This window comes from Triplophysa rosa, unplaced genomic scaffold (genome assembly GCF_024868665.1).
Source record: "Triplophysa rosa unplaced genomic scaffold, Trosa_1v2 scaffold232_ERROPOS241259, whole genome shotgun sequence".
NCBI classification, from domain to species: Eukaryota; Metazoa; Chordata; class Actinopteri; order Cypriniformes; family Nemacheilidae; genus Triplophysa; species Triplophysa rosa.
In genome coordinates, this window is record NW_026634249.1 from 172,423 (window position 1) to 195,296 (window position 22,874).

Here is a 22,874-nt window from a genome sequence, read left to right on the forward strand (position 1 = left end):
CACACACACACACACACACACACACACACACACCTCTCAGTATCACACAGGTAGCAGCGGCTGAGAGACGAGATCACAAGGTGTCCGTCCACGCAGCCCAGCTGAACGACACGTGAGTCTGCCGTGGTGATGGTCTGAACGGGGAAGATGACAAACGCTGAGCCCTATCATACACACATACACAACACACACAGACTGAAACACAAACAAATAAAAATATACAAATGACTGTTTAAAATGACAAAGAGGTTTCTTTCACCTTGCCGAGTTTAGAAGACCCGGCGCGGACGCAAGACACTTTCCCTCCAACGTCTCCAGCAAACACTCGGAGGGTGGCGGTGTCCCAGCACAGAGACGTCACAGTCTGCCCGCGATGTTCCCATGATGCACACGCTCGCTCCGGACGACCGCGACGCTCCACATGCAGCTCCCACACCACTACCAGACCCTGACTGACACACACACACACACACACACACACATCACATCACTGAAGAGAAACAACTCCATACACACAGAAATACAGCTGAAGGGGTTTACCTTGTTGCCACGGCGATAAAGTCTTCATCATGAGGGCAGCATGCCACCTGTGTGATTGAACCTTCCTACATAAAGACAGCAGAGAAGACAGAGAAAGAGACAATGATGATATGATGATTGTGTCAGTTACACATTTCTACACAATGTAAAGAAGATTCAGTGAAAATGTCATCAACTTCTGTATTTGTTTTGTGTAAAATAATCAAACTCCATGACAACAAAATAATTAATTTCGCTATTTTTATGTTATAACTGCATTTCAACATTTCTACTGTAAAAAAAGGGCTGATAGTTTTGCGGTTGTGTGTATCAGCTGTGTGACGATTGTGTTTGTTTGTTTACTTTGTGCGTGAGTATGAGTCTTTGTTTCCAGCCTTCTCTCTGAATGAGGTGCAGCCCCCCAGCGGACGTCCCCAGAGCCAACCACTTCCTGGACACGGACACACACGTGCACTGCCACACAGAGCGAGGAAACCATTGTCATAAAACACAAGTGAAAACGGTGGTGTTCTAATAAAGTAACACTATTAGGACAATAACAAAAACAGGTTCAAATCTAAAGGCGCTTCACAGTGAGGCAGTTTTTGTCTCTCAAATGAAGATTTTAGTCATTGCTTTCAATCTTTTTATAATAGTCTGAAAAGCTTTTGTGCAACATAAATGATCTGCAGACATGAAGGGTTCTTTATGAAACCACGTGGCCAAAAAAAGAACTTTTTAGGAATATGTATTTATTATTAAGAGTGTACATGCCCTGTACTTCAGAAACTAAAAGATAAACAACACCACATGCACTTCACGGATGACAAAAGCTGTTGTGATGATGTGTGTTTGTGTTTACTTTGATTCGACCCGAGTCAAGCCGCAGGGCGGAGAGAAGAGGGTCCAGACAGTCAAACTCGGCCAGAACATGAGCGCAGGAGTCAGAAACCACAGGAATCATCCTGACAACACACACACGCACACACACACACACACACACACACAGACAGACACACACACACACACACACACACACACACACACACACACACACACACACACACACACACACACACAGGACAGCACACTATTTGTTTTAAATGCTTAAATGACAGCGTACAACATTTGTCACCACTACGATAACGTTTTAATAGAGTTTAATACATAACCCTGTTCCTGAACTTGACCTTTGTGAGCAGTACAGGTCAGCTGTAGACACCTAAACATACTGTCTTACTAGGCAGCTCACTCGAATTTAAGGCACAGCCCTTCTGTCATATGACTGCAGGAAAATCCAATGGAAAAGGCATGACTACACACGCACACGCACACCAACTTATACATACATACAAACACATTATATCAGCGTGAAAGAAAGATTTTTTGTCATTGTTCTACTTCGTTTCTCACACATTAGACAGAGCGCAAAAAAAAAAACTGACAGGTAACCACCCTACAACAACACTTCCCCTTCCTACGAAAACACAAATGTATCCATCCGCTGACACACTTATAAACACTTCATAAAGTTTATATTTAATGTTTAACGAAGTTAAAACGCGTTAGCCGATTAGCATGACTGTGAATCGCGAGACCTGAAGTGAAACAGTCCTGAAACAGCACAAACAAACAAACAAACAAACACATTCTTTTCAGTGAGAGATTAAAATAAAAGTAAAAGAAAAACTTCAGTTTCAATTTTCACTCAGAATTACTTTCTTATTCAAGTTAACGATTGCGTGACTATATACAAAACCCCCTTCATTTCATCTTCATTTACAGCTAAGCTTAAACAAGTTGTCAAAAGTGTCAGCTCAAACGTGAAAATAAAACACTGAAGACGTATTAAATGTTGTTTTACTTGTTCCTGGGCTGCAGACGCGTTTGAATGTGGATTAAATGCCCAGAGGTGCGGCAAAAGTCCCCTCTCGAGAAGTGAATCAATCCTGCAATATGTAAAGATCACGTGTGTGTGCGTGTGTGCGTGCGTGCGTGCGTGTGCGTGCGCGTGTGCGAGAGCTCTACTCATGCAGTGACTGACTGAAAGTGACCGGCGCTACTTCCCCATTACACCTCACTCAGGGCAGGGAACTACTTCTTCAGGCTTGCTCGGAAGTACTATTATTTGAACTAAAATCGTTTTGTAATCATTTTAAAAATGTTTGTTTCAAAGTAATTCAAGCTGGTGTGATTTTATATAAATAACATGTAAGTTTTCGGTTTTGTGTCTGACAGCGGCGCACGTGTCCATCGGTGGACTGGTGTTCATCGGTCCATTAGAAGCTCTTGTATTGATTGATATTTGAGAAGCTCAGGAGAATAAAACCATCAGCATCAGCAGGCAAAAATAGCAAAGACTCACATCTCACAACCTTGAATCAGATATATTCTTGAATTTTGTTATACAAATACACAGAATTTTTTATGAAAAGGATCACTTTTAACATCCCATGTTTCACATGGACATTAAAGGGAAACTTCACCTAAAAATGAAAATTCTGTCATCATTTACTCAACTTCGAGTTGTTCCAAATGTGTCTAAATGTCTTTGTTCTGATGAACACAGAGAAGATATTTGGAAGAATGCTTGTGACCAGACAGATCTCAACACCCATTGACTCCCATAGTAGGAAAAAAACAATGGCAGTCAAAAGTGCCCCAGAAGTGTTTGCTGTCCTACATTCATTAAAATATCTTCTTTTGTGTTCAACAGAACAAAACAAATGATAAAGTATTTTTTCCTACTATGGGAGTCAAAATAGGTTATAAGCATTCTTCCAAATATCTTTCTAAGTGTTCATCAGAACAAAGACATTTATACACATTTGAAACAACTCGAGGGTATGGAAATGATGACAGAATTTTCATTTTTGGGTGAACTGTCCCTTTAAGCCTGGATTACACAGAGGTAGATATATGAAAATACAGTGGTTAAAAAAACCCAGAGCTTCCTCTTCTTGGCTCTCGTGGTGTAACGTCACAGCATATCTGCTGTAAGATTTCAAACGTTCCTCTCGGCATGCTTTGAGGAAGTTCTTGTGATAAAACACACACACAAACACTCAGTGTAACAGTTTGATGACTTTATTTGAAATGACATCTACAACTCAGTGCAGCTGCAGCAGAAGCATTAACACGCAGTGCTGTCACACAGATCAGTTAATGCATTACGGAGAATTTATATTATTTACAGTATTGCTATATTTCCTCCCGTCAGCTTGTCTTGAACAACTGACTCGTGTCTCGGGAGAGTTGAACTGGATTGCAGTCATCCACTTAAAAAACGTCTCGCTCAAACAGTCCTTTGCATTAAACGTTATAAATTCCTGAGAAACCTTCCACCGGTTTATTACGCCCAGTTTGGTCATCGTAGAAATACAAGACTGTTAAAATGTCACATCTTACCACGGAAATTAAATTATCCACTGAAACAACAGGAAACAGAACGGAACAAAACCGAAGTGAACCAACAAAATATAAAGAGAGAAAAAAAACCGTTATAAACCGTTTATCTCCACATGGACGATGACAGCGTGACCCTCTCCAAGCCCCTCCCCCAGGCAGACACGCCCACCAGCACCTCCAGCACTGACCCGAGTCGGCCCAAGCCGGGAGAGCGTGTGTTTCCTCCTCTCCCTTTTGTTATTTGAGCTAGAGTCTTTTTTCTCTTTCAAAGCGAACACTTTGTCTGGATCTTCTCAGGTCTTCCTCGTCATTCGACGGCTTTGCCAGGCTTGGAATTTACTGTATGCAGCCTGAAGCATTTCCTCCAGATGACCCGTGAGCTGTCGATACACCACACACACAACACAACCCTCATGTTAACTCATCAGACAAATTTTAATAATTGATCGACGTTTACTGGAGAGGCCTTACATTAGCGCTCAAATACTGCCGTTGGATCTTCTCTTGAAAGGGGCGGAGTTTAGTCAACTGAAATCGCTCCAGGTTGGACTGCATCTTAACAACCTGAGCAAAGGAAAGATCGTGCCTCAATACAGTCAAGTGATATTTAGCTGGGGGAATTATTCCACTTAACTCGGATGTAGTCTCTGACCTTTTCCTCCAGGAACAGAGTGTTAACAGGGAAACACGTCCAGAAGTGTCGGAGCAGCTCTCCGGCCGCTGTATACAAATGCTTCAGCTCGCTCTGAACGTCACTGGGCACTAACTCTACATTAGAGAGTGAGAGAGAGAGAGACAGAGAGAGAGATGCATTGGAGTGTAAATGTTGGAGGTAAAGATGTTTGTGCAGTACATGTGCAGACTCACGGTTAACAGTCTGTTGACTTCCACCCTGCATCAGAACGCCTCCAGGAGAGAGAGCCGTGATGGCCGAGCTCGCCGCGCTGCTGGACATCACCTGAAACAGAACATGATGACATCATCACATTATAAACTCAATGACTTGATCTCCAAACACGTCTTCTGTTCATGGTCAGTACCTGAGTCAGGCGGGGTTTATAACTCTTCATCTCGTGCTGGATGACACCGATGGAGTTTAAGATGTCCTGACTGCTGGTGTACGGCTGTGACTGCAGAGGAACCGGACCGTGAGAATATCTGACAGAGACAAACACACAAAACGAATAAATCAACGAACATACAGAACACGTCTAAACGCGTGTGTCGTTTCAGGTTTACCTGTCAGATTTCTTCAGGTTCAGAGAAATGGGTTTGCGGCGGCAGTCACTCTGCAGATCATCATATTCGATGGCTTCCTGTAATTTCACCTTCAGAGCGACAACAATAACAAAAACATCATCATTCATCCAGAGCCGTGTTGGGTTTTCATGACATCGCTAAACTGAGCCGTCTGCAGCTGTTTCACCTTTTTCAGCGGCGGCTGGAAGAGATCCGAGTCTCTGGAGTTTCCATCAGTGCTGCTGGTTTCACTGGTCTGATCACTGCAGGCTTCCCTGCGCACAAACACACATGACACATGTGACGCACACACACACACACACATACACTCACACACACACACACACACATACACTCACACACACACACACACACATACACATTCGTGTCCGTTGAGACACTCACACTTTGCGCAGGCCGGCGGCGAGCACCATGGCACTGTGATGATTGAAGCGTTTGATAATGGCACAGTTGCTGTTTTCTCTCAGTGTTTTGGTCACGTTTGAGGTGGAGGGAGCCGCCGCTGTGCCATAACCCTGCAGAGGTCACAGGTCAGAGGTCACAGGTCATCCTACAGAGGTCGGGTCAACAGTGATGCAAGGTCTCTCACCTCATCTAATGTTTTATCCTCCAGAGCGAGCAAATCCACCATGGGGTTCTTCACACCCTGAGTCACCATGGACTTCAGACCTGAGCAATAAAACACACATGGCGTGTCAGTGACTGTGAAGCACATGCTCGAAGCACACACGAATACAGAGGCGTGTTGCACCTTTCTCATCCTGTTTGGCACACTCGGAGAAGATGTCCTGCTGGCCCGTGTTGAGTCGATCTCTGTGGAAGTAATGAGACTGAAAGAAGTGCGTCCAGAACTCCTTCTCGGTCAGGTTGTGAGGAACGTTCTCGGCGTATTTCTGCTTCACTGCGAACAGACGGAATGAAAGACCCATTTGAAACATCAACACACGAAAGGATGTCACAAAAGCGTCTGAGATTTACCGAGAAATTATGACCACAATATTTGTCTGGAAGACACTCCAGTCCTTGACCAGCAGTAAGAGTTTGGCTGAAGAGCTCCGTTATTGTGCGATTAACTCACGACATCTGGAAATATTTCACATCTCTCACCAGTAGGATAGGTTCTAAAGATCGACTCGATGATGTCAGACGTCAGGTTGTAGCGCAGACCGTTGCAGCCGTCCGTCTGCGGTCTGATGTCGGCCTGTAACCACGGCGACACGTCATTATCACAGGCTTTCATTTACAATGTGAACGTGACAAATACCCGGCGATTCGGGACGAGCGCCAACTCACCAGGAAGGCAGCAGAGATGCCCACTTCCTGTTTGTTGTTGTTGGAAAGCGAGTGGTCTACAGAACTCAAGCTCAGCCGATTGGCCCAGAACTCCTCAGCGCTGATCACCTGACTCACCACCAAATCCTTGTAGAGCTGAAACAGAACGGGGTCTTCCTGCAGCATCCTGCACAAAACAAAGGAACGATGGGTGACGTTGTTCTGATGACCCAAGTGAAAAGGAACCACTCAGAAAACACCACACATTTCTGTGCACAGAGGGATCAGTTCTGACATGGACATGAATGTGAAGGTCAGTGTTTGTTTGTGGGATAAGATGAGATGAGATCCGCTCACCTGTTCTTCTCCTCCAGCTCTTTGTTGGCTTTCTTCTTGAACCTGGGCAGGAGTTGCTGTAGGAGTTCTTTGGTGGCATCTCTGTCCTTCAGTGCCGTGCTCACATTGGCGAAATGAAAAGTGCTGCTTTCGCCCGTGTGCAGAACCAACTGAAGCTGGACCTTTGCTTTGCCGTCAGGACTGATCTTCTGACCTGCACGCGAGCGAAGTGTTTACTTTGTTAAGCTAGTAGCGCAGATGGAGTTGATTTGGACATGATGCCGTAATTGTATTTTAACACAGATTAAAGACAAGCTCAATCTTCTCAACAAGAGACGTCAAATGACTGGAACTCACAGCGGATGTCAGCATACAGATGACTGACGGTGAAGCGGTCCTTCCCCTCCGGACCCCAGGCGATCCGCTCGGCCATCAGATACAGAGTTCCATCCTGCTTCCTCTGACGGACCCTCTTCACCACCAACAGCACCTCCTCTGACAGAGACGCCATGACTACACACACACACACACACACACATTTCTTTCCATATGCAGAAATCCATAGATAATATGAAGAGTTTGGTTCCAAAAGGAGATAAAAATCACGTTTTTTCATTGTGCGTTCCAATTAAGATCAATCAAACTGCAGTTGGTTTGTTTTGATTTAAGCCATAATAACAAAAAACACAGCTAACTAACACAATAAAACACAATAAAAACATGATGACATAATAAAAAACATGATTTTTTTATCTCATTTTGGAACCAAACTCTTCATATAAAGTAAGAAAGAACTGATGATATATTTCAGATTTGTAAAGAAAGATCGAAACAGGTGAGGAGCTGGAGATGTGTGACATAATATGCAACACAAAAGGCTGCAAAAACATGTAATAAACATCAGATCAAATTTAGAAGCGATAATAAATCAGAAGTCGGTATTAAATCTCTCTACTGGAGCTAACAGCACTAGCAACAGCATCATTTATTCAAGAACCCAACACTCATTCTCAGTAAACCTGTCAATATAAACACTGAACTCCCGATCTGTAATGACACGAACATTTTAAAGAAACAGAAAAGAGAGATTTTAGAAAGAGAAATCAGTGTGATTTGAATCTGTCCTCAGCTCGGAACTGAACTCACGCGCACTGCCGGTCACTTTCGGGAGATGCTTTATTTCAGCATTAAAGACCCTCACCTGGCGCTCCAAAGCAGCTGAAGCCCAAGCCTCAATATTGATCTTGTGCTAGACGGAGTGAAATCAGCGTAAATGACCGTTTTTATGTTTTATTTACAGTCGACACAGACTTCGTGAGTGACAGCAGCTCTCAGATCCGCCATAGAAGCAAAGTGAAGCTAGAACCTACTCACAATGGCTGATAAACTGTAATATTTCAAAATTAAAGTCCTCGAAGCTCATCGATATTAAGGAGCGTGTCTTTTATTTTGACAGAATTGTTGAACAGTTTGCCACCGGCCCACATTACAATGGCTCCATCATTAACTACTTTTAAAACCTCTTTAAAAACGTGTCACTTTTCACTGGCATTTGATACTGTTTGAGGCTTGTGGACGGACATTTATTATTGTATTGAATTCTTTTATTTATGTTTCTTTTTTACTCAGTTCTATCTTCCTCTGTACAGCACTTTGGTCAGCCTGCGCGCTGTTTTTAAATGTGCTTTATAAATAAATTAAACAAATAAACAGAATACATGAGCGATACTCGATTTTCTGCTTTAGATGCATGATGCTGATTTCTCACACATCGCTCGTGAAAGAGTGCGTGTCAAGAAGGTGAACGGATGAACTGGTTTGGTTTTGGTTTTAATGGCTTTGGTCAGATCATCGCTGCAGATGTGAAGTGTAAAGTAAGCACACCTGTGCTGTTATCAGACGCGCGTGGATCAGACTGTAGAGTCAGCGGCAGCTGGAGCTCGAGAGCTGCTGTCATTCACACAGACAGTGAGAAAAACCTTCAGTGTTGAGTTACATGGATGTTTACTAGAATATTGCTAACATTTATTATGTGTATTTATATGTTTCATTTTATACTCATTTAGAAGAAAATAAGAATATCAAAATTGACATCCCAACTGGAATCTGGCTATCTCCATGTGAGGTTTGGGGCCCTCTCACCAACCAAGAGTTCACCATATGGGACAAACACCCAATAGAGACTACAGGTACAGCGGAAAACTCCAAACAACACCTGCAGAGCAGAATTAGGACTATATCCTCTAATAATTCATATTCAATTCTACGCTCGCCGTAAAAGCAGCGATACAGAGACACTCCATCACAAAGCCTTAAGCCATCAAGAGCTGAACCCAGAGAGAAGCCCCTGCATCCAACTGATCTCAGAACTGACTCTACACCCCAAAACATGTCCAAGCCAACCCCAAACCCCAGCCAGACTAAACCAAATGATAAAAACACAAAAAGAGAAATATCGCAAACACTGGACAGAAGCAACAGCTCAGCAAAGTCAATTGGAATGCTATCTGTCATTAAAGGGGTCACATGACACGGCTAAAAGGAATATTATGGTTTGTTTTAGATGTGATGTAATGTGTATACATGATTTAAGGTTAAAACGCTGTATTTTCCACACACGTGCATGTTTGTATCTCCTCTTTGCTCCGCCTCTCTGAAACGCGCTGATGTTTAACAAAGCTCATGGCTCTGAAAAGCGAGGTGTGCTGTGATTGGCCAGTTCACCAGTGTGTAGTGATTGGTGGAATACTGCAAGCGTGTAACGCCTCTGACCATATTTGGAACATCAGGTTCCTCTTCAATTGTGCTGACAGGTACGCCCATCTTACTTACGTCTACATTTGGGCGGTCTTAGTCCAATCAGACCACCAGCTGAGGTAGATTTGTGGGGGTGTGGCTACACGAGGTGTTTCAGGCAGGTCTGGGTGAGCGTTCGCTTTACATAGAATGACTCTTCTGTTCCCACACTTTCATTTCTGCTATTTTACACGTCTAAGACATGCATGAGCGACTTATAACACACCAAAGACACAGAACAACACGTGTTCACGCCATACGACCCCTTTAACAGAGAATATAAACTGGCAGAATACCTCACAAGCGTATCAGACCCTAAAGTAAGAAAAGTGTTGAGCGTGTACAGACTGTGATCACGAGCTTACGGTAGAGATGGGCAGACAAACAATTGCTTCCATTGTTTATCTCATCTGTAAGTCGCGTTGGATAAAAGCGTCTACTAAATGACTAAATGTAATGTAAATGTAAACACAGACGTGGACACCAAGAGAAGAGCGACTGTGTCCACACTGCACACACAATCAAGTGTTTTTCATCTCATGTCCAAACTACACACACATCACAGAAACATTCTTCCCCAGTTTACAAACTTCCACAAAGACTTTAACCAGTTTCAACAGAAGGACACGATTTCATACATACTGGGAGAAAACTCAAGAAGCTCAAACCTGCTGCAAGATATGTCAAGTCCTGCCACGACCAAAGAACAACCAGCACAACACACACAACACACACAAACTGATCCTGTCACCCTCACTGAGAACTTTCATCAATACTTTGCTCTTTTTCTGTTTCAAGTTTAGTTTATTTATATAGCCCGTTTACAACAGCCACAAGGCTGACCAAAGTGCTTTACAATAAAAGACAGCATCATAAAATTAAGAATACAAAAACTGAGACCATAAAGATAAAACACTGATGGGAAATACAATGGGCAAAAATGAATTCCTAATAAGCCAAAGAAAACAAACGAGTTTTTAAAAGAGACTTAAAAATAGGCAGACTAGGGGCCATTCTGATCTCTAGGGCAAGTCGTTCCGAAGGCGAGGCCCAATTACTGAGAAGGCACGGTCACCTCTACGCTCGAGTCTAGAATGCAGAATTAAAAGAAGGTTCTGATCACAAGATCTTGGGCTTCTCGAGGGGACATATACTGATGCAGCAATTCAGATAAATAGATGAGTGCTGGATTGTGCAGAGATTTAAAAACATTCAAATGTATTCTGAACTGAACAGGCAGCCAATGAAGGGCCTTCAAGAGTGGAGTGACATGATCCCATTTTTAGAAGGAATCTGGAGGCAGCGTCTTGGACCAACTGAAGACGGGAGATTTGAGCTTTGGGGATGCCACAGTATAAAGAGTTACAATAATCAAGACGCGATGTAATAAAAGCATGAATAGCTATCTCCAAAGTCTTGTCAGTGAGAAAGTGTTTAATCGTATAATCAAGTATAAGGGGTGATGAAAACTGGATCCAAACACAGTGGAAATTTGTAAGTTTGTGGAATTTTAATGAATCATCTAAAAGAACACCCAGATTGCAAACCTGTGAGGACCTGACAGCCGATAAAGTTCCTAGGTCAGGATTTTGGGCCTTCATATTTTCTGATGGGCCAAAAACAATCATCTCAGTTTTATCATCATTTAAGGATGGAAGATGTAGAGATAGCCAGGATTTAACCTTGTCTAAGCAAGATGAGAGAGCAGTCACAGCGAATGGATCAGTTTTTATTGTAGTTTATTTTTATCTCTGTATTTGTGCAGAATGTAACATGTATTTTATCATGCTAATAAATCTTTGAATCTTGAAAAAAATAGCATAAGAGATTTATCTTCATTGTTATTTTATATTATAAAAATAACTATTAATCATGTAAATTATTAATTTGTTTATTAGCAGTTCGTTTTCCACATGTTTTCTTCACACCATAGGACAACCCATATACTTATTTATACTTTACTCACAAATGTGCACATGTAGAGATGTTTATTTTTCTTTTGTTGTTATCTTTTTTAGAATGGATATTTTTCATATTTTGAAACAGCGATGTCCAGCATACAGATGACTGATGGTGAAGCGGTCCTTCCCCTCCGGACCCCAGGCGATCCGTTCGGCCATCAGATACAGAGTTCCATCCTGCTTCCTCTGACGGACCCTCTTCACCACCAACAGCACCTCCTCTTACAGAGACGCCATGACTACACACACACACACACACACACATTTCTTTCCATGTGCAGAAATCCACAGATAATAAAAGACCACAAAAAAAAATCTTAGCTTGGTATACTGTGATGGGCTGACTGAGACCAGTTGTGCTGCACCTATACATTGTTGTTCTTTTGTTGCACAAATTGCTTCTACTGTTTTTCCCTACTTTGTACGTCGCTTTGGATAAAAGCGTCTGCTAAATGACTAAATGTGTAGCCCAAAGAACTGATGTTCAAGCATTGAAAAATTAAATATGATCTTTAACTTAGAATTTGAATTCAACCAAAAACATAAGTCTTTATTTGGGGGCCATAAACGCACAAAGCACCCTACACAAATGACAACAAAACAGTTTGAGAACCACGATCTAGAGATCAGATGACAAACGTCACGAGTGCTATGAGGCGTATTTTATTAGACGACTCGGGATTGATTCGAATCCCCTTTCACATTACAATAAAACTATAATCGCGATTATATGGAATATTCAGTTTGTTTTCTAGTATTACATAATCAAAAATGTGGCCAAACACAAAACATTTCCTCTTTAACAAGTTTAAAGGGTTTGTCTCTGATTAAGATGTTTTCTTATGCGCCTATACGGCCCGGGCCAGTCAGCTCGGGCAGAGAGATCCTGAAGAATTCAGAGATGTTGAATCAATGTAAAGTCCAGAAGCATGTCAACAGTAACCAGCAGACACATGAACGACTATCGCAATAACAATACGGCAATACGTCTCGTGTCAGATGTCATACATCCTATACATGTCTGTAAGATGTTTATGATTTAGAATGACATTATTGTCATCATCAGATGTTTTCTCTTGACAGAGGTTTAATATCCTTATAACATTTGTACATTTGTTTGATATGCCACGTATGTGAAATATTTAGTGATATATATTGCTTTTATGTGAATGTGTGAAATAAAAAGCATGGTTTATAGAGAATTCAGACTGAGCTCCACATCGTGTTTGACCCTTTAGCCCTTCTTGAAGCAGCACTCCGTCGGTATATTTGATCAAAAATATACAGAAATCAAATACACGGACAGATCAACGGTCAAAAGGCATTATCTTAACCCAATTGTGAAAAATGTCTGTGACATTTTCTTAGTTTTTTGCTAAAGCACGAACAGATTGCACTTTGTCAGTGAATTCAACAGGTGACGGCACATCAGAAATAATGCCACATCTGTATCATGTCAGACATTTGATATATTAAAAAACCTAATGCCAACGTAATAGACGGTTAAATAAAGTTAAATTGATTTGTTATATTAATTGTTAATCAGTTGTCTTTTTTAACAGTGAATTTAATGACTTCATGTAGACACATTTAAAATGAACACAAATCAATGTTTCAGTTTCTACTAACCATTTTGGTAAACAAACACAACAGGGTGGAAATGTAATAAATTCATATCAAGTATACTGGACGTTCTCTACTATTAAGTGTTTTGTTTTTAAAAATGTAGTACATCGAGCAAAATCTATAGATATGAGGAACAACATGAACCGTGCTTTTAAAATCACAAACTGAAGAGAAAACTTGCACACATAAGATGATCGCTAATATAAAGTTGCAGAGTCGAAAGGAACATCGCACATGAACTTCAACTTTAATTGATCTGAGAGTAAGTACGGGTCAGGAAACCTCACCTCCTTGCTAAGAGTTAGCTTATTAAGACAACCGATTTCCGTAGCTAAGGGTTAACTTAAGCCTATTCATGTAAGATAATCGGGTTTCTGCTTGTAAACAATAAAAATGATTTGAGAAGGCCTTCAGACAACCCATAATCCTATGTTGTAAGGCTTCTTCTTCTTCTTCTTCTTGTATCGTTTATTGGCAGTTGACAAGCCAACTTATGGGGCCGGTTGCATAAACATAGCCATGGTTTTAAGACAGCGTCTAAGAATTAGTCTGACTAACTAAAGTCAATTAAGAAAGACTGTTGCATAAAATAAGCCCATGGTAGTCTTCAGTAAGACTAAAGTCTAAATTGTAGAAAACGTAAGACACCGAACAACTTAAACAAAATGGCCGACAGTAGGCCCTAAACCCTGCGTTTCTTTGCTGAATATATTGGCATATTCAATCAACTTAAATTAACACATTTTGTGACTACAGTGCAAATAATCATAAAAACAAAGCTTGGACTACATTCACTGAGAAAATTAATAGTGTAAATCAGTTTCACGAACCATCAAAGATGTACACAAAAGAAACCTCCAATTTTGATAAGACTTCCAGTGAATTTGATTGGTCTTTGAAAGCTCTTCCTCTTCTTATGATCCATTTATTAAAATATTTGCTTCTGTATAGCACAATACAAAGTCAGGGAATTTTTGAATCTAGAGCAGTAGACAGTTTATTGGTTTCCATGACATTATGGATCATAACGAAAAGTTAGCCAGGGGGCAATCAGTCTTCATTTTTTTGTCTTAAATTAGACCCATCTAAGATTTTATGCAACTGACTTAGAAAGTAAACACAAGTCTTAACAGAAACATTTAGGGGCGGTTTCCCGGACAGGGATTATCCTAAACCAGGACTAGGCCTTAGTTAAATTAGGATATTTAAGGCATTTTTAAAAACATGCTTTACAAACAAACATTACAGTGTGCATCCTGACACAAAACAATCGCACTGATATATTTTAAGATATGCAAGTGCAAGTTGTTTTCGATCAAGATGCCACTCATTTTTAAAGTAGTCTGGGATTAGGCTAAAACCCCGTCCGGGAAACCGGCCCTTAGACGACTAACTTGTAAGACTAGTCTAAAACAGTTTAATGCAACCGGCCCCAAGGTGTATTACCGCCACCAACTGGACTGGAGTGTGAAGCAATAATGGGGAAGATCAAAACAAAACATTACCAAAAAAGTGTATCTTAAATTCTGTTATCCAATCCCGTGCTCTTGAGCTATCTAAATATTTCGTTCTGTATTATGTTCTGTTTTCAAACAAAAAATAGGTCTATCTCAATGTATGTTATATAGCAATAAACAAAAAACGAATCTCACCGCATCGAGGTTAAGGAACGTGGCTTTTATTTTGAAAGAATGCACGAGCGATTTCCTGCTTTAGATGTTCGTGCATGATGCTGATTTCTCACACATCGCTCGTGAAAGAGTGCGTGTCAAGAAGGTGAACGGATGAACTGGTTTGGTTTTGGTTTTAATGGCTTTGGTCAGATCATCGCTGCAGATGTGAAGTGTAAAGTAAGCACACCTGTGCTGTTATCAGACGCGCGTGGATCAGACTGTAGAGTCAGCGGCAGCTGGAGCTCGAGAGCTGCTGTCATTCACACAGACAGTGAGAAAAACCTTCAGTGTTGAGTTACATGGATGTTAGAACTACACAAAATAAATGTGAGCAAAATGATATGTTAAACATTATTTTGACTAATTTCCTTTTTTTAAATATTTTGTGTATATACTTTAATCTCATTATCTATGCACATCATTTTTCTCATATGTATTTACAATTTGCTTATGTTTCACATAAACGTGCGAGATGCATCTCAAACTAGATCTTAAAGCTTTCCACTAGAATCTTGAGGAGATCGTGTGCAGTTTGAAACGATGATGATGATGGTGGTGTTTGTGTTTCAGGTGGCAGTCGTGTGTGTGTGTCGGGGTTCCTGCGCGGTTCTTCAGGACAGGTGTGTGTTCCAGAGAGTGAGGGCTGCACAGACGCCTCCATCAGTGAAAGACATGTGACCGTCAGCTTCACACGCAGGGTGGAATGCTGGGAAATACAGCAGGCACAGAACCGGCTGGTTTGGAGCAGGGAACAGGAGTCCAGCGGTAATGCACGCCCCTGACCGCAGCTCATTCTGTTCTTCATGTAATAAAGAGGCCAGATGATGAGGATGACGTTCTGTCACAGGTCAGGATGTTGCATTGCCGTTAGTGCCAGGCGGGTACGTGGTGCCCAGACCGCCGTTCTTCCGTCCTCTGTGTGCTAAACTGTGCGCTGTCAGCCTGGCGCTGGGCACAGAACACGCTGTGCTGCTCACCGCATCCGGTACGGTGTTTACCTGGGGATCTGGAAGGTCAGTGAATTTAATAGGATATAGAAAATCAATCTCTCCCACCACGCCTACGCATCTTTAGACAGCAAATGACTCTTCTTTTTGTTGGCAGTCACGGGCAGCTGGGTCATGGTCATCTGACATCACAGGAGGAAGCTCAGGTCGTGGAGGCGCTCTGGGGAGTTCAGATCGCAGCCGTGTCTGCTGGCGGCTGGCACTCCGCGTCTGTCAGCGGTAAGAATGTTCACCAAACATCTGTAGGAGCACACGTAGATTGTAAGCAGGTCTGATGCCGCGTGTGTCTGTTGGTGTTTAGCCGGAGGGGATCTGTACATGTGGGGCTGGAACGAAAGCGGGCAGCTCGGCCTGCCATCTCAAAGCGTGGAGGAGGAAAAGCTCAGAGCGAGAAGGCCCGGTGACGCACTTGTGTTAGCAGACGTACACAAAGGTTCCAACGATCTCTGTGTGGACCTGGCAGTAAATCAAGCAGAGGAGAAAAACAAAGATGACGTGTTCATCTCCATTCAAGCGTTCCCGGCTCTAGTGGATATTCCTCAAGTGTCAGAAATCATCCGAGTCGCCTGCGGATCCAGACATACAGCCGCCGTCACAGGTGACGTCTTCACGTCTGTTGTGTAGTGAAAATGGCAGTTGATATGAACATCATGGACTAGTGTTGTTTTTCCTGTAGGTACAGGCGATCTCTACACCTGGGGATGGGGTAAGAGTTTGCTTTGTTGTTTGCTAATGTAGATGTGTTCTTGCATTAGTCACCTTTCAGTCTCTCTTTCTTTACAAGGTTCGTACGGTCAGCTGGGACACGACACTGAACGCAGCACAGATGAACCAGCGCTGGTGAAATACTTTCACAGTCATGACATGCGTGTTCGAGATGTTGTTTGTGGATTATGGAACACCTATGTGTCTGCTGTTCCAGAAGAACCATCCTCACACAAACACACACATACAGAATAAACCTTTATTACATTAGGTACAAATATATCATCCAAAATACTGATTAGAAACTGTAAATATGTCAAATGAAAGAATGAATAAGAGAATACATGTACAATCAAGGTGCTAGAGTAAGACGAGAGTTTGTTGAAAGATCACAGGTGAATATTCTGGACCGGAAAGCAGCTTCACAACACAATCTTGAAGGAACTGCAAAGCAACATTCATTTGTCAGTAAAATCAATGAAGATATCAAAGGTTTCTCAATTGTTTAAGTCATGAAAATCTCAAGGTCTAAGAACGGAGGTTCTACGGAACACAAAAGATGAGGTAGACTGTCCTTCTTGTGTGACACAGTACATTTCTTCTATTGTGCCTCTTCAAACGACTTTCTATCCATTAAGACATGGAGTGAGCGGACACACTGCTGCGACTTTAAAGAGTAAACATTTTGGTTTATGGAGCGTCCAACAGCAAGTTGACGTACATACACGGTGTAAAACAGTTATTCTTACCTCACTTCTTGACTGACTCAAATGATTCGTTCGGCGATTCATCTGTCTAATCCCCGCCTTTCTGTCAGCCTACTCTGATCTGATTGGTCAGATGGTCTAGTCTGCTGTGATTGGTCTACCGTGTTGCAAATTGAACGTAGGCGGGCATTACACTGAGTGACGCAAATCTGACCCGGAACTGAAATTAGAACGACACACGACTCATTCGCATGATTCAGAGTCGACTCCTTTTTTCTCAAGCCAAGAACTTTGTTATTATTATGGTGTAAACACTCCGTCTAACATCTCCTGTGTTCTGCTGAAGAAAGGCCGTCCTAGAGGTTCACAATGACATGAGCGAATGTTTTATTTTTGGGAGAATTATCGCTCACCTGACAAAGTCTGGAGATCTGGAGATCACATGCTGAAATTCAGAGAGGTTCACGGTTCCATCTTTATCGATGTCTGACTCCTCCAGGATCTGCAGAAGGAAGCGAGTTTGTGTTAGTGAAGCTGATCTGATGGCCGTCTGTCCCCTGTGAGATGGACTCACATTGCCTATCAGCTGTCTCATTTCCTCTAGGGTGAGACGGGCGTCGTCCGTTTCTCCCGTCAGACAGTTCACCAGCTTCTTCAGGTCTTCACTATCAAGCGTGCCGTCGTCATCGAAGTCTGGAGAATACAAGAATACTTTATAGCCCACTTTGCAAGGTCCGGTTTCAACTTTTCTTTATTTAATATTCGTTTTTTTCTCTCAACCTTACAAATATAATTAAATCTTGTTTAACATTTTAAATAGGTTATAAATGAAGAGTTTAGTTCCAAAATGAGATAATTCAAAAATCATGTTTTTTTATCGTGCGTTCCGATTAATATCAATCAAACTGCAGTTGGTTAGTTTTGATTTAAAACATAACTAACACAATAAAACCATGATAACATAATAAAAAAACATGATTTTTGAAATAAAAACAGAGTTATCTCATTTTGGAACCAAACTCTTCAAATATTCTGTTGGTTGTACAGCCAGTGTTTCTGGACCAGCGTAGTTCACGTTGTCTGAAGGGGTCTATATCAAGTGTGTTTGTTTACAGGAGACTAGAACATGACAGCAACCACGCTTCATAATCCTTCAACTTCAAACCACTGTTATGTAGGTTACGTCACTAAGATGGTCTGATTCTCCACAACATGATGTTAAAATAAAGCATCTCCTTGAGTTGATATTACCGAAGATGCGGAAGGCGTAGTGGGATTTGATTTCCAGGGTCGCAGAGTCACTAAAAGCACTCAGGAGATCCAGAAAATCTTCAAAACTCAGACTGCCATCCTTCCGGTCAGATGTGGAGAACACGTGACATACTCTCTCCCTGAAGGGGTTCGACTGCCATCGATCAGAATCAACGGCAACAAAACACATGTGGTTTAGTCAATCTGTAAAGACCTTCAAATGACATTCTCGGTGCAAAAGCAGAACTGCAGGTAACAGGTGAGTATTAGGACACATGTCTAGAATCACCAGGTTATATTTCACCCCAAAACCACAAGCATAGGCAAAACACTACAGATTCTTGTTTTTCTTCTTTGGATTCGAGGGTTCAGACTTTCTTACTTTGAGTTCTGGAAGTGTCAGGATGTTCTGCATGGACACTCTTTCGTTCGGCCCGTTCTCTCTGGCCTGGAGTTGACAGAACTTTTTGTGTGCCCTAAACAAACACATTAGCGGTGAGGTTTAAACGCATGAGAATGACTGAATAATACTGTGATGGTATTAAAAACCTTTTACACGAGACGTGTGTGCGTCATGATCATTCTTACTCGTTGATTTCTTGTTTTGTGAGAAATGTGAGCTCCTGAATTAAACGAGAAGAATTTTAACATTAAGATAAGAGAAACTTCTAACAATTCTATATAACAAATAGACTTTTTAAAGTTGGAAACGGATTAAAAGTTACTGTCGAAATAGTTTCATTTGAATATTAAACGTGCAAAAATACAAGATAGTTACACACACAAACTTACAGTTTATATTTTTTGTTAGTGTTAACTTTACCTGATACTCTGACAGAAGCTCTTTCGGTAAATTACTCGCTGTTCCGCCCATTACTGACTGACTTCACAACGGATATATTCACTTTAAAAAGTCACTTTGTTTCTAATCGACTTATTTGTCCCGAGTTTTGTTGTTTTTGGTCTTAACAGGCTAGAGAAACTTTGGTCGTTGGTTTACAGGCTCACTTCCGCTTCCTGGATGACGTGTAGTTGTTATAGTAACATGTTTGCTTCTCGCGTCGTGCGAAGTAGGGAGTGTATAAAGAATATATTTAAGTGACGTTGATGTATTAATCTCTAGCGGTGATGACTCGAACATGAATCTGCTCTTTATTTTCCCTACTTTCCTTTCTTTGCTAAAGCACGAACAGATGCACCGTCAGTGAATTCAACAGGTGTCGTCCCATCACGAATAATGCCACATTTGTATCACATCAGGCATTTTTTGTATTAAAAAACCTAATGACAACGTAATGGACGGTTAAATAATCCTTACGAAGATTAACCATGTGTTTTGTGGTAAAACTGTAGTAACCTGGTTTTTGGTGCATTGGTTACCAGAGCCGTTGGAGTACAGAGTTTCGACATTTTTATCTAGGTTACGTTTAAAAAACAGGGAACGTTTTTGGGATGACAAATTTTTATTTTAATTTCTGCAAAATAAAACTCACAAACCTGATGCAATAATACCCAATAAATGAAGGGATGCCTCTTCACAGAACAAAGTAGACATCACTTTGGTATTTGAACCACCAAATGTTGATATCTGTGCTGTTCGTATAGTAAAAACATTCATGGTAAGGTTGACATTTTCACAGAATTGCCCTCATGTTATCTTGGCGAATGCGTTAAGACTGGCTCAGATTACAGGAGTTTTAATATCCAGACAGATTAAAAAATCTGGTTGCAGCACACACAAGGAGAATCTTGATAGATTCTCTTATTTAAAATCTTAACCGTGCTCAGACAAAATATTTGACATTTCTGTCACATCACACACTACAAGATCATTTTAAATTGATCGTACCAGAGGACACGCGTATCACGTGATTTCACCAGAAAGCAAATGTAAATAATGTGATGACATGGGGACATCTAGTGGTAGTATGGCGTTATGTCAACTGGTGGTCAAGCAGGGATGTTTTGTTTCTGGTAGCAGTTAAATAAGTGTGTGAGGAAGCATCAGCTCGTGTTAACTATGTAAAAAACAGAACACAATGGACATTGCTAAGCAACAACTTTAAGGACACATTATAGAGGTATTTGTTATGTTGCCACATTTCGAAAAGCTGTTGAAATCTGTACATCTCCACTATCCAACGCACTGCGTTTACATTATTACTGTTCTGTCAGTCACTCCGTCATCTTGAGAGCCTTGTCTCTCATTGGTTGTTGTAAAAGTACCAACATCACCCCGAATTTGAAGTCCTAAATATCAAACAGGTTTGATATGATCGGGGTGGTCCCGATTGTTCTCGGAGCAGGTCAGGATGTTTAAGATTTGATCTGTGAATGCCTCACATTACGTGATAATCTGGACCGAACATCGGACCCGATCGAGGCCATGGATAAGACTTTTTCAGGAGGGGAAAATCAGGGTAAAATCTGGCCGAGAATCCTGTAATCTGAGCCAGGCTTTAGGGTTTATGCTTAGAGTTCAAAAGGCTGAAGACGTTCATCAGAAAAACAACTGTAGAGATGTTCATGTTCAGATGAAATCACAGATTAAGAAGAACTTTAACTCAAATATTATAGGAAGAATATTGCAGTATGATGTCAGAACGTGACGCTAGATGACAGTTCATCATCAAGGCGTTTTCTCTTCGTGGCAGTTTCTTGTATTTGGAGAGTTTTGAGAGGTTCACGTGAACACATCACGTCTTCTCTCGGTCTGTAACCCGGTCACTTGCTGTGGTTTGCTTGAGAAAACATTCACCAAGTGATTAGTAAGCAGTAAATCAATAAATTTGGTGTTTATTAATATTTACAGTCATAAATCATGTATGATCACACAGCAAAATTAATCTGAAAATAAGAACCCATCTGAAATCTGAAAAGAAACCATAAAGCTGTAGCGGAGGGTCAAGAATACAGCATGAGCTGGTCAAGTCCTCATGGGATTGTTCTGGTGCTGGATCACAGTTCCTGCGACAGAACAAAAATGGGTTAGTATTGCAGATTTGATTAGACGACTCCAGGTTGATCCAAATCCCTTCACATTCAAAGAAATCTATACCACAGATTTATTTGTTTTCTATTACATAGGAGAAAATAAAGCCGAACAAATTCAACATTTCCTCTTCAACAGGTTTAAAGGGTTGTGTCAGATAAAAAGGTATTCTTACCGAGCTCTGTGGCGGCGTTGGCGGGCGTTTGACAGGCCGGGAGCAGTCGGCTCAGGCAGGGAGATCCTGTGAAGAATTCAGAGATGTTGAATCAATGTCAAGATTCACATGCAAGTCAACAGAACATGAACGTCTGCTTTATCAAAGACGTTTTTACACCGCAGATGTTTTCCAGACGTACCCGTGCTAATTGGGTATTCAATATTCATTTTTACCATGTCAAACAACACAATCAATTGTCAGGTGAAAAAAATGAGGTCACTCCATAAAGACCAAATGCAAAGATAATTTTCTCTCTAGTTTGAAAATCTACATTAAAGCACACAGACCTGCTGATAGATTCTGATTGATTGACTCTAGACACACATGTGAGTGCAACCATCGGGCTTCTGAAGAACTTGAGGACTAACATTCTTAACATTTGTTTTATGACACACATGCACGCACGCCACGTATATATGAAATAAAAGCAATAAGTCTGTGGTTTACAGTGAATTCAGACTGAGCTCCACATCATGTCTAACAACAGCCCTTCTGAACCGTTCTACAGTCACTTACGGTACGGCACGGCGTCACCTGAAGAAGCCACGTTCACACTTACGTGGAGGAGCCGCTCGAGTCTCCCGCATGCATCAGACCAGCAACAAACACGTTTATCATAAGCGCTGATCTGCGGTCAGTTGCACAGCACCAGTGAATGTTAGAATGAATAGCGCCACACCGACCTTCTTGATTTTCCTTTTTTTTTCAATGAACGAACGCGTATCATCCACGGCCATGTCTCTCTTTATATAATGGAATGTAAAATTATTTCTCCTTTATCAGTAACACTTGAATCCTTGAAAAAGTATTGGTTATTGATTAGTAGCGAATTATTAATTTAATTGATATATTACTGTTTTTAAACGTGTCCGCATGGGGGCGGTTTCCCAGAAACGGTTTAGTTTAAACCAGGACTAGGCCTTAGTTAAATTAGGACATATTTTAAACGGTTTTTACCGCTGTTTTCGATAACAAAACAGCGCAAAATCTGGATGGAAACATGACAGAAAGTATGCAATCGATAAATCAGAACTATGTAAGTAAATTGCTGTCTTCACGTGTTCTCGGAAATTTGATAATTTCCACTACAACCCGGAAATAATTCATAGAACGATGCTCTTTAAATGTTAGCAGATACTTGTAG

The 22,874-nt window shown here is 41.3% G+C and overlaps 4 protein-coding genes and 1 long non-coding RNA gene across 17 annotated transcripts in view; 1 reads left to right on the plus strand and 4 right to left on the minus strand.

Moving 5' to 3' along the window:
• The window catches only part of hps5 (HPS5 biogenesis of lysosomal organelles complex 2 subunit 2), a 12,731-nt gene extending 10,227 nt beyond the window's left edge, over window positions 1-2,504 (minus strand). For 4 of the 7 annotated variants that reach the window (XM_057327442.1, XM_057327439.1, XM_057327440.1 and 1 more), the window contains exons 1-6: window positions 2,384-2,504; window positions 1,382-1,484; window positions 883-993; window positions 541-605; window positions 260-452; window positions 34-164 (exon numbers count right to left, since the gene is read on the minus strand). In XM_057327442.1, coding sequence (XP_057183425.1) covers window positions 34-164; window positions 260-452; window positions 541-605; window positions 883-993; window positions 1,382-1,483 — 602 coding nt within the window. In that variant the 5' untranslated portion in view covers window position 1,484; window positions 2,384-2,504. Of the gene's footprint in view, window positions 1-33; window positions 165-259; window positions 453-540; window positions 606-882; window positions 994-1,381; window positions 2,358-2,383 lie in introns of those variants that run through there. The other 3 variants (XM_057327441.1, XM_057327438.1, XM_057327444.1) reach the window with 3 other exon arrangements.
• A 1,093-nt stretch (window positions 2,505-3,597) lies between these two features.
• Window positions 3,598-8,149, minus strand: gtf2h1 (general transcription factor IIH, polypeptide 1). Of its 3 annotated transcripts, XM_057327454.1 has the most exons (15): window positions 7,997-8,149; window positions 7,153-7,308; window positions 6,817-7,009; window positions 6,481-6,646; window positions 6,295-6,388; window positions 5,939-6,088; window positions 5,777-5,856; window positions 5,572-5,702; window positions 5,354-5,441; window positions 5,167-5,255; window positions 4,968-5,085; window positions 4,795-4,885; window positions 4,580-4,695; window positions 4,399-4,491; window positions 3,598-4,307 (listed from the first exon to the last, which is right to left on the minus strand). In XM_057327454.1, the coding sequence occupies exons 2-15, from the start codon at window positions 7,304-7,306 to the stop codon at window positions 4,221-4,223; spliced, it is 1,650 nt and encodes a 549-aa protein (XP_057183437.1). In that variant the 5' UTR covers window positions 7,307-7,308; window positions 7,997-8,149; the 3' UTR covers window positions 3,598-4,220. The 3 variants fall into 3 exon arrangements, with proteins under 3 accessions (XP_057183437.1, XP_057183435.1, XP_057183436.1); XM_057327452.1 differs by having other exon boundaries at window positions 4,580-4,885; XM_057327453.1 differs by having other exon boundaries at window positions 4,580-4,885; window positions 7,942-8,149.
• A 6,720-nt stretch (window positions 8,150-14,869) lies between these two features.
• Window positions 14,870-16,818, plus strand: LOC130550095 (RCC1 domain-containing protein 1-like). 3 transcript variants are annotated; one of them, XM_057327467.1, is made up of 7 exons: window positions 14,870-15,122; window positions 15,422-15,616; window positions 15,699-15,864; window positions 15,956-16,077; window positions 16,160-16,456; window positions 16,541-16,564; window positions 16,643-16,818. In XM_057327467.1, exons 1-7 carry the CDS (start codon window positions 14,963-14,965, stop codon window positions 16,816-16,818), a joined length of 1,140 nt encoding a protein of 379 aa, XP_057183450.1. In that variant the 5' UTR covers window positions 14,870-14,962. The 3 variants fall into 3 exon arrangements, with proteins under 3 accessions (XP_057183450.1, XP_057183449.1, XP_057183451.1); XM_057327466.1 differs by having other exon boundaries at window positions 14,871-15,122; window positions 16,535-16,564; XM_057327468.1 differs by having other exon boundaries at window positions 15,005-15,178; window positions 16,535-16,564.
• On the minus strand, window positions 16,809-19,533 carry cib1 (calcium and integrin binding 1 (calmyrin)). 3 transcript variants are annotated; one of them, XM_057327470.1, is made up of 7 exons: window positions 19,345-19,533; window positions 19,110-19,144; window positions 18,904-18,997; window positions 18,522-18,675; window positions 17,845-17,963; window positions 17,684-17,772; window positions 16,809-17,007 (listed from the first exon to the last, which is right to left on the minus strand). In XM_057327470.1, the coding sequence occupies exons 1-7, from the start codon at window positions 19,393-19,395 to the stop codon at window positions 16,986-16,988; spliced, it is 564 nt and encodes a 187-aa protein (XP_057183453.1). In that variant the 5' UTR covers window positions 19,396-19,533; the 3' UTR covers window positions 16,809-16,985. The 3 variants fall into 3 exon arrangements, with proteins under 3 accessions (XP_057183453.1, XP_057183452.1, XP_057183454.1); XM_057327469.1 differs by having other exon boundaries at window positions 17,684-17,963; XM_057327471.1 differs by having other exon boundaries at window positions 17,684-17,963; window positions 18,522-18,997; window positions 19,078-19,144; window positions 19,345-19,377.
• A 1,665-nt stretch (window positions 19,534-21,198) lies between these two features.
• LOC130550104 (uncharacterized) lies at window positions 21,199-22,808 on the minus strand. The gene is made up of 3 exons (XR_008962341.1): window positions 22,247-22,808; window positions 21,689-21,754; window positions 21,199-21,488 (listed from the first exon to the last, which is right to left on the minus strand). It is a non-coding gene; the product is annotated as an uncharacterized LOC130550104 (long non-coding RNA).
• Window positions 22,809-22,874: the final 66 nt, after the last annotated feature.